Source organism: Austrofundulus limnaeus, unplaced genomic scaffold (genome assembly GCF_001266775.1).
Source record: "Austrofundulus limnaeus strain Quisiro unplaced genomic scaffold, Austrofundulus_limnaeus-1.0 Scaffold55, whole genome shotgun sequence".
NCBI classification, from domain to species: Eukaryota; Metazoa; Chordata; class Actinopteri; order Cyprinodontiformes; family Rivulidae; genus Austrofundulus; species Austrofundulus limnaeus.
Window position 1 is genome coordinate 423,013 of NW_013952457.1, and position 9,793 is coordinate 432,805.

The following is a 9,793-nucleotide window of genomic DNA, read 5'->3' on the forward strand; positions in this document are numbered from 1 at the left end:
AATGTCCTGATGCATCTCAGTAATCCAGGTAAAAAAATCAAAAGGAAAAAAATTGTATAGGTCCTCTGGACGGGTTCTTCTTTAATGAAACGTTTCGTCTCTCCTCCAAGAGACTTCTTCAGTCTGAGAGTTTCAGGCAAAATTCAGGCTTTTGAGTCCTGCCTCCAGGTGACTGATACTCACATCACATGGCTATCGTTCACACCTAATTAATACCTATTGTTAACAGGGGGTGACAGAGGTGGGGGCCTCCGTTTTCAGCTGTCCCCCTCCTACAGYGCTGCCATTGGCAGTATCTCTCCACCCCCTGTTAACAATAGGTATTAATTAGGTGTGAACGATAGCCATGTGATGTGAGTATCAGTCACCTGGAGGCAGGACTCAAAAGCCTGAATTTTGCCTGAAACTCTCATACTGAAGAAGTCTCTTGGAAGAGAGACGAAACGTTTCATTAGAGAAGAACCCGTCCAGAAGACCTATACAACTTTTTTCCTTTTAAGACAGTAGCGACACACTGTGGTTGAACTTCCTGTTAAGCTCATTAATCTGGTCAGATTTAAACTCTAGGCTGAGAGAAAAGGATTACTAAAACTAAAGCTTGTTGGTAACTACCATCGTTTTGTTTATCAGGTGGTACCTTGAGAAAAACTGGAGGCTGGGCCAGTGTTGACGCTGAAGCGGGTGGTGGCCACTCTGAGGGTGCAGACATTCTTCTGTGGCTGAAACAGAATGATGTGGATTTTTGGAGCGAAGAGGCACCCCAGCACCACTGAGCCACTCAGACTTACAGAGATGCACATGGTGGTGGTCTGCACCTGGAGGATGAAAAAAGAGACACAAATTTAAAAATCATCTTACTTGATTAAAGATGTTTACCAATAAACAAATAAATATTATTTCTCAAAACAGACTGGCAGCGTTATTAAAATATATTTATACACAGGAATCATTTATAGCTGTCATATTACTGAGTTAAGCTTTTGCGTTCAAGTGTCTTCTTTTTAGGAATGATAGGGCTCTGTTAAGGAAAAAAATAATAAAACAAAAATTACGCCTTTTTTTTCCAGTTCAGAATCAAGCCAGGTGTAAACGAGGAGGCAGGAGGGTGTTCTCATCAGACACTTTAAACAAGGTAAGCTAAGTCTTTGCCTGTCAATCATTTCTTTACCCTTCAATCCTTCTTGCCTCACCTTGTTTATGCGGCTGCTGCGTTCAGTCTGCTCCATCATTTCCAGCCTTTTCACAGCCCTTTTTTTCTCCGCCCTCTTTAATAAGAGGCTACAGCTCAGTTTTGTGTGGTTTCTGGCAACAGCGTTTCGTTTTCACAGCAGGTGTTTGTCATCACCCTGAATGTTAATGCTGGTATGAAAATAATGTGAGGACYGAGTGTTGTGCTGTGCACACACTTTAACATCAAGTAACAGCTAGTGAACAGGAGCTTATTCAATTAAACTGAAATATAATGAAATATTTGAAGATTTATATTTTTTATGTCTCAGCTATGCTTCTTAAAGTCATAGCATCTGTGAACTACATGTTGCTATTTTGACMAATGGGATTAAAACTTTGTGAATCCCAAGACTGCAGGAATGTCTTCATGCTTCCTTTAATTGTTTTCATAAGTCTTTCATAACTCAGCCCAACTCCCCTCCCCCCCACGCCTTTTTTTAATTTTCATGCAGGAGTTTTTGGAAGCGCTTTCCTATACTTTTAAATAAAAATACAAAGCCCCTTCAGTTACATATAAATAAAAGTTGCATAGAGTCTTTTTATTTTATTTTATTTCATTTCATTTTATTTTATTTTATTTTATTTTATTTTGTGTACAGTATACCATGGTTTATTGTGTAAATGGTTCATTTTTCATAGTACCACTGTATTTGAGACAACTTTAAACACCCTGTCAGAAAACCGATTTTTTTAAATTGTGTTCCTTCCGCAGCAAAGGCGTGATATGAGAGAGAAGCCCATTTTATAGCAAAATATGAGTAAATCAACATTAAAATATGGYTAGGCATGATGTTGAATCTGTGTTGAWATTATACAARAAGTGGTCAGTGATTTACTTGTTGAAACAATGTGAGGTTTTCAGCCATAACTGATACATATCAATGTTGATTCAACATTGATTAGATGTTGGCATTTCAGTCATTAGAATTCGACCATGAAACAACATTGATTCAACATCTTTTCAACATTGGTTTTTTGGCTAGAAATGRATGATTGTTTGATGGTTGATTCACCATCAATCATCGACCTTAACCAAAAATCAACTTTGAATTAACATCATTTGCTATCTGGAGAGTAAAATAAAACAGCCTTTTGGACAAAGACAACTTCAGTTGTTACCTGTGTCTTATAGCTGCAACATATAATGCTAATTACTTCAAGTCTAACGTAAATGAGGGACGTATTCATTCATATATTTCAAAACAATTAAATTAATTCCAACTTGTCCGTGTTAACAATCACCAGTCCCTGCATAGAAATGATTGAAAAAATTATGTTGCGGCCACACATTATTTATATTTTATTCATTGCCATTAGATGGGCCCCGTAGAAATAACAGTTCTGATTTAATTATTGAACCCAATGTAAAACAACTTTTAATGAATTTTCCTCTGTTTCTTAAAAGTGCTGTAAGGTTGCATCAAGATTCACTTCATGCTATCATAGAAATCCTTTGAACACTGCATCCACTAAGCAGGTTCTTGGTTGAGATTTTTGTTTTCTATTTTTTTTTTTGCTGTAAATCCTGAACAAATGGTGACAAACATTATAGGACATGATGATCTGTGCAGTACTCCTGCAAATGCTCGCTGGCTAATTCTTCAATGGGTCTAAGTAAAACCCTGGACAGTGCAATGCAGGAATGACCWGTTAAGAGGTTTTAATAATTCACAAGGTGTTTCTTTAGAAGAGCAGCAGACTTCAAGTCAGCCTGTCCTCACAGATTCTTTCCAGATGTGTGGAGTGAGTGTGAAGAGCATGATGTGGGGAGGAATATGACCACTGCCGTCCCTGTCCACTGTTTCTGTATGTCAGCATTTAATTATTTCACTTTACAATTACATCAATGATTTTAATTATGCAGTATCTGTTTGAAATAAAAACACACACACATAATCTCTTGGAAATCCTTCATTTTGGGTCTTGTGCTTTGAAGACAAGAGCTAGTTGAACCATCATGGGACATCTTTCATCATTCAAATCTTGTGTGACAAAATATTGTCCTAAAGTCAGTCAGTGAGCCTAAATGATGTAACAGGGGCATGATCTACTTTCAGTGCCTATTTTGTTAAATATCATTCTTGGTTTATACATGCAGTATTTTGTGTAGCCTTCAGGGATTTTATAGGAGTGCTATGATTTGTTGTGTTTGTTCCTAAAATGAGATGACCAGTAGTCACATCAAAGGAGACCCACCGTCCTCAGAAAGGAAGGAATGTCTTCAATATTTTATAGGATAATCGAAGGCATTATTCATGGCTCAGAGGACTGAATTTAGATTGGTTTCGTATTTCATGGCTGACTACAATCCATTTGTTGTTATTCAGCCTGAAGATTTGCACCAGGGCTGTGACAACACTTTGCGAAGTGATGTAAAACTAGGAGAACACTGGTGATATGTCACTGCATCTGAAAAACCAGAGCCTCTCCGCCAACTGAGTTGCTTCAGTTAATTATTCATCAGTCAAAGGGGGAGATTTGTCTATCTAATGAGTCCATCCAGGCTGCGAGTTATGTTGCCTAAAGGGTCTGGAGGAAGGGTTCCTCTGAGCAGCACTGAAGTCCCAGGATGGAGGGAGCACAGCTGGGATTCGGCATCCCGGCCTTTCACACTCCATTCCACACAGCTACGCACAGGGACACACAGAGACGTTCAGTCCTCTTTCAGCTCTCATGGTCCTGCCTGCTGTTTCCATGTTGCTGCAAAGGCAGCTGTGKCAGAAGACTGCGCTGCCTGTTCCTCCCGTCTGTTGCCCTCTTGCTGCACGCTGGTCAGTTCCCAGAGGGATAATCTCTCACAAATAAGGCCAGCCGTTTGCACTTCCATCAATTCAGTTTAAAACCATATGTACTTCATTAATTTATTTGTCTGTTTTTGTTTTGAGCTAGATGGAATTGTTTTAAAGTAAAACACATGTTAATACTTCTTAATTATGCTACATTTAAAACATATGACTATTTTTTACCAGACTTGTTTATGTAAAGATATTTAACAACCTGTCTGTTCTGATTTATAGACAGATTTGAACAGTTGACTGTTAATTTTTATTTTGTCTACAAGCAGTTTAAATGTTACTAATGCAACTTAAAACACTTTAAGGCAAATAAACTCATCATCGAATTTTGATTCTTATATGATGGTTGCTGAAATCTAACAGCTTTTAAATGAAACTCCTTACAAATAAAATACCATTTATAAGTTGTTCAATGCTGATGCCTCGACTCGTTCAGTACTCGTCTGTTGTGTTAAATTAGATCAGATTTAATGTGACACAGTTGTATACTGCTTGTTCAAAAACAAATGATGTATTTGCCCACAATACATATATCAAACTTATGAGCTTTGATATTTTCAGAAACTCCTAACATGCCTAAATTTCTATAATTTGTTGAGAACTTTCTTTGTGCTGTTTGTCTCAGCAGTAGCGAGGAAGAGGAACAGAAAGGCAACACTGTGACTTTACAAAGATGAAACTGTGACCCATTAAAAACAAATCCTCATCCACTTTAGTCGACACTTGGAACTACAACTAGACATTTATAAAAGCTAATGGCAAAATGCTGCAGGAACAAGTTGTTCAAAAACAGACAGAAAAGTTTATACTACTCCTAAAAACAAACCTCACCTTTTAACTTGTCAATTTCAAATATACTCATTCACAAACATGCATATTTGTGAGCAGCTTGCACACACTTACTAAAACCTTTCTGTGATGTTTTCACAAAGAGCAGTATTAAAATGGCTCCATCACTAACATGTGACTTCTCTATGTGTTCAACACTGTTCATTATCTTTATACAGATGTTTCCCTCACAACAAGTTGTGTTGTCAGAATAATTGATGTCAGTTTTTGATTCATCATAACTCACACATATACACCTTTAGATCCTGATCAGCTGCTGTGTGATTGTTAAGAAAGAAGTGTTAATGATGAGCTGTGCACACAGTTTGGCTAATTATTTTGTTTTTCTAACTAGCATTCATCAGTGTAACACACTCAGCCCTGCGTCAACACACTGTTACTCAGGCTTAGAACAGGCACTGCAGTGATGCATACAAAATACAAGCTACACCACAGAGAAAGTCATTATCCGCAAGGATGTATTCTTCCCAGATTTCATGAACTCTAAGCCATCTGAACAAATAATTTATTACAGATGATAACCGAGGCATGTGCTGTATGGCATGTAAAATGTTGCTGTCTTTCAGGGAAAGGCTAGTTGGAGAAAACCCCTGCTGCTTAATTTAACTTACCCTGTAGTCACTGGCGGTAACGTAGAAAATGGGTTGGAAAGCCAGCCAGATGATGCAGGTGGTGTACATCGTAAACCCGATGAACTTGGCCTCGTTGAAGTTCTCCGGGCATTTGCGGGTCTTAAAGGCGTAGACTGTGCAAAGGATAATGAGTATGCAGTTGTAGGTGAGAGACATGAGCATGCTGGAGTCCTTGCTGTTGCACTTGAGGGTGACCACGTCTCGCTTCTCCGGACTCACTTCTTTTCTCACGCCCGGAGCCTCGACCAACAACCAGACCACCACCACTACAAGCTGGCAAGAGATCAGAGCACCACAGATGGCAACCTGGGAGGCTGGACTGATAAACCGAGGCCTCTGGGCTCCATCCTTCACACCACTGAAAATCCGAGCTATACGGTTGGTCTTGGTCAGGAGGGCTGAGTAGCAAACAGCAAACGAGGTGCCTAAGCCTAACCGGCGCAGTGTACACACGGCAGTGGAAGGCTTGGCAATGTAGATAAATGTCATGCTGTAACACATCAACACTCCCAGCAGAAGAATGTAGGAGAGCTCACGTCCACTGGCCTTTACCACAGGTGTCTCGTTGTGTTTAAGGAAGAGGCCGATGATGAACAGTGTACTCATCATCCCCAAACAGGAAATGGTGACAGGTCCAATGGCCCAGGCATCTTCCCAACGTATGTACTCCTCAGGCAGGTTGTAACAGCCTGTAAGATTAGCCAGAGGCCATTGCCCAAAGCTGCAGTCAGCACAGGTGAACTCATCCTGCAAGTACTGGTAGGGCTGGCATGGGATACAAATCCAGCAGCAAACATCTCCTGGCTGCATACTTTTCACCTCGTTTTTTCTGCAGGGGTCACTACACTGGGAGGTAGGCACAACTTGGCCAGCCCAGGGGATCAGGCTGGTGTTCAGCGTCAGGCTCTGAGCCCAGTAGCCAACACTGCGGTAGACATATCGTCCACCTTCTTTGTGGTAGTGGAAAATGTTGTAGCGGCCAACGCTGTCTCCAAAGACATCAAAACGAACTACATTCTCTGTGTCAGGGGGTCGAAACGGTGCTGAAAGGAAGAAGAAAATGTGACAGGAAGTGTTATTGGATAACARCTTTTCGACTAAACAATCACACAGAGAACTCAAAATGTACCATATGCCTGTTCTGATTGGGAAATGCACATTAAAAATGCCTTAGTATAGATTTACTACTCTCTGTGATCAGACACAAGTGTAAGAGTTTGTTATTTTTCAAAATAAAAGAAAGTTTTAACAAATGAAAAAAATTCTGACTAAATTAATGACTGATTTAAAAAGAAACTAAAAAGGAAATAATAGACAAAAAGGACATAAAAATCCTTCGGACTATTTATTTATTTCTTTTAGAAAATGTGAGGAGCAGAAAAGCACAGCTGGATAAGAGCACAGGACCCTCTTTATTTTCCATCAGCAAAAAGGTCACGATTTCCATAAATCGAAGGRTAACCAAAAGCGAGTACAAAGATGTCAGAGCATTTGAATTGGTAAGTCTCTCATTGGCCATGTGGGTAAGTTGATGCAGTTACTCTACAATGCTGTTTAAGTAGACAAGAGGAAAACAAACACAGTTTGTGTGATGAGTGTCTGCAGCAAACTAATGTCTCTGTTATCTCCTGCAAAGCATGAGAATGTGGAATCATAACAAAAATGATCCACAGTAGTGTAAAAAGCTGTTGAATTACTTACTTTGTAGAAATTGGTACAAAAAATTTAGATAACGTAATTTGACATYCTTTGTAAATAGTTTGTTACATTTCCATAAAGACATACATATCAGAGGTAACATTTTTAGTCTTCAAAGATAACAGTGTTTATTCATCAAGATTTTACTCACCATCAAACTTGACTTTAAGGATGTAATCCCTGTAAAACTTGCGGCCATTGCCAGGTTTAAGAGCGTCACACACTTTGGTGGAGTTGGGGCACAAAGCTTGCCTCATGTTGTGTAAGGCAGTAGCCATCGCATAAACAGCATTCATTACAAACATGATCTTTGATTCTGGCTGAAATGGAACTTCACGCAAAGAGTGTTTCCCACAGCCCAGGTCATGGAGGCTGCACTGGAACTGGTTCTCCCAAAATTCCCTGAACCAGGGGTCCCTGGTGTTGTTGTACGGATGCAGAGCAGTGAAGTAATCATTGAAGTGAGGGATCTGATAGGAGGCCAGTTCGATAGTGAAGGCCCCGTCTGCCACAGCTTCGCTTCCCCTCACCACGCTCTCCTGTGCCCCCCAGCCATCACTGGCCACCCAGGTGAAGGAGACGTTCATGCGGTTGGCCGCCACCAGCAGCTCCCGGGCATCTTCACTGCGCGTGAACAGGATGACCACCTTAGCGTTGGACTTTTGCTGAAGGGAGCGGATTACATTCTCATAACTCCAGCGGCTCATGGACCGGCTCACCTTGGCTGAAGTGGCAATGCAAATCTGGCGGGCCCGAGCCTCTTGCTGAAAGGCGTCTATGCCGGTTTCGCCATAGTCGCCTTCTGAGGCTACGGTCGACACGTATGTCCAGTTGAAGTAACGCAGGATCTCTGCCATGGCCTTGGCCTGGTAGAAGTCAGGAGGCACGGTGCGGGCGAAGTAGTCATAGCGAGTCTTGTCGCTTAGCTTGGCACTCGTGGAAGCATAGCTGATCTGAGGGATTTGGAAAAGTCGCAGCAGATTCGCCACCTGGCAAAAAGAAAACAAGATAAGTTACTCTTATCTAATTACGTTTTGTGTTAGAGGTCAACCAATTTAGGTTTTTAATCGCTGGGCTTAAATTTAGAAATTAGCACAGCTGATTTATGTGACCAACATTGTAAAAAAATGAAATGATGGATTTACTTAACCATAATATGTTACCTGGTTCCACTTAACTGAGTTGAGTAAATTCAAAGCATTATACCAGTTTTTTAACCAAAGAACATGAGTACGTTGCTTTGAATTCRCTCAACCCAGTTAAGTGGAACCAGGTAACATAACATGGTTAAGTAAATCCAACATTTCATTGAAAAAGAAGAACAAAACTCTTACAGTGCTATTTATTTTATTTAAATGGTAAAATCTGGCTAATTAATCAGGCAATGGTGCAATCGGTCTACCTCTACTTTAACTTTGCTTTAGCTTTTGATGGTGTGAAATGTTCTAAAATTACAGAAAAACTACACTTTGCAGAAGAGTGTTAATAATGGTATGGAATTTACTCTACTGAAAAAAACCCCACACATTTTCCTAAAGTTCTTGCTCTGCTTTGAAGAGAAAGAAACTGGAAGAAACAGAGAGCCAGAGGATGTGGAGAGGAGAGCTTCTGGATGGAAAAAGATTTGAAGTATCAAAGAATCGTGAAACTTTGCTTTTTCTCTGTAATAGTTTTTGTCGATGTTGTGACACTGCAGGCAAGGTGAAGAAGCTACTGACTAGTTTTTGCTTCAGGCACTTTTATGGGTGCCTAAGGGGAGCCGGTCTCCTAATTCAAAGGAACACTAACCTACAGTTGACTTAAAGTCGACTCTCAGACAGGCACACACACAGCACCACATCCTGAATGCCAATGAGTATCACTGAGAAAGTTAGGAAGGAAAATCCCATTTGACTTGAGCTGCCGTGTGTTTCTTGGGTGAGAACAGTTTAACTAAAATTTTATGCACAATGAGAAAAAAATACCAATTTAAATGTTACCTTTTCTTACTGTGATTTGTACAGGCTTGTAAAAGAACATAAAGAAAGTCTTGGCAATGAAATTCTGTTTTTTTTTTTTTCAGTTATTTTCAACAAAAAAAAATAGCAATTTTTGTGGAAGTGTGAAAATCCTTGAAGTGTTGCCTTAACATCTTTGAAAGGTGTTTTGCATAATTTAAAACTAGACCTTAACATTAGCATCTTTCTTCAAGCACTCATTCAGTTTCTGCAGCAGAAAAATGCTTGAAGATTACTTTGCAGAAATGAATATCTTTTTAGTCACCATATTTTATTTGTTTTTCTTCTTGATCCATTCTTTGTTTATGATACTGCTTGTAGATCGAAAATTCGCCTACAGTTTTCTTGTCATTTTTGATAAGTTGAAGTCACCACTGTATTTATATGAGACATTTAAGTAAAACCATACAATTCATCCCATTATTCTTCAAAGGTCATTTGAACTTCTTTTGGGCTAAAAAAGGATTTTGTCTGCACTGCTTAAATTCATCTGTTGAGAACAAACCAGAAAAGCATGAGTTTTACCTCTTTACTGACAAGCAGTTGTTTTTCTCGAACATACTTTTTGGGTAGCGCAGACTTTGTACTATAG

General features: G+C 39.7%; 1 protein-coding gene across 1 annotated transcript in view; it reads right to left on the reverse strand.

Moving 5' to 3' along the window:
* grm2a (glutamate receptor, metabotropic 2a) overlaps window positions 1-8,082 on the reverse strand; it is a gene marked incomplete at its 5' end in the record, with an annotated part of 11,576 nt that extends 3,494 nt beyond the window's left edge. The window contains 3 exon segments of the mRNA XM_014009047.1: window positions 638-815; window positions 5,486-6,549; window positions 7,356-8,082. Coding sequence (XP_013864501.1) covers window positions 638-815; window positions 5,486-6,549; window positions 7,356-8,082 — 1,969 coding nt within the window.
* Window positions 8,083-9,793: the final 1,711 nt, after the last annotated feature.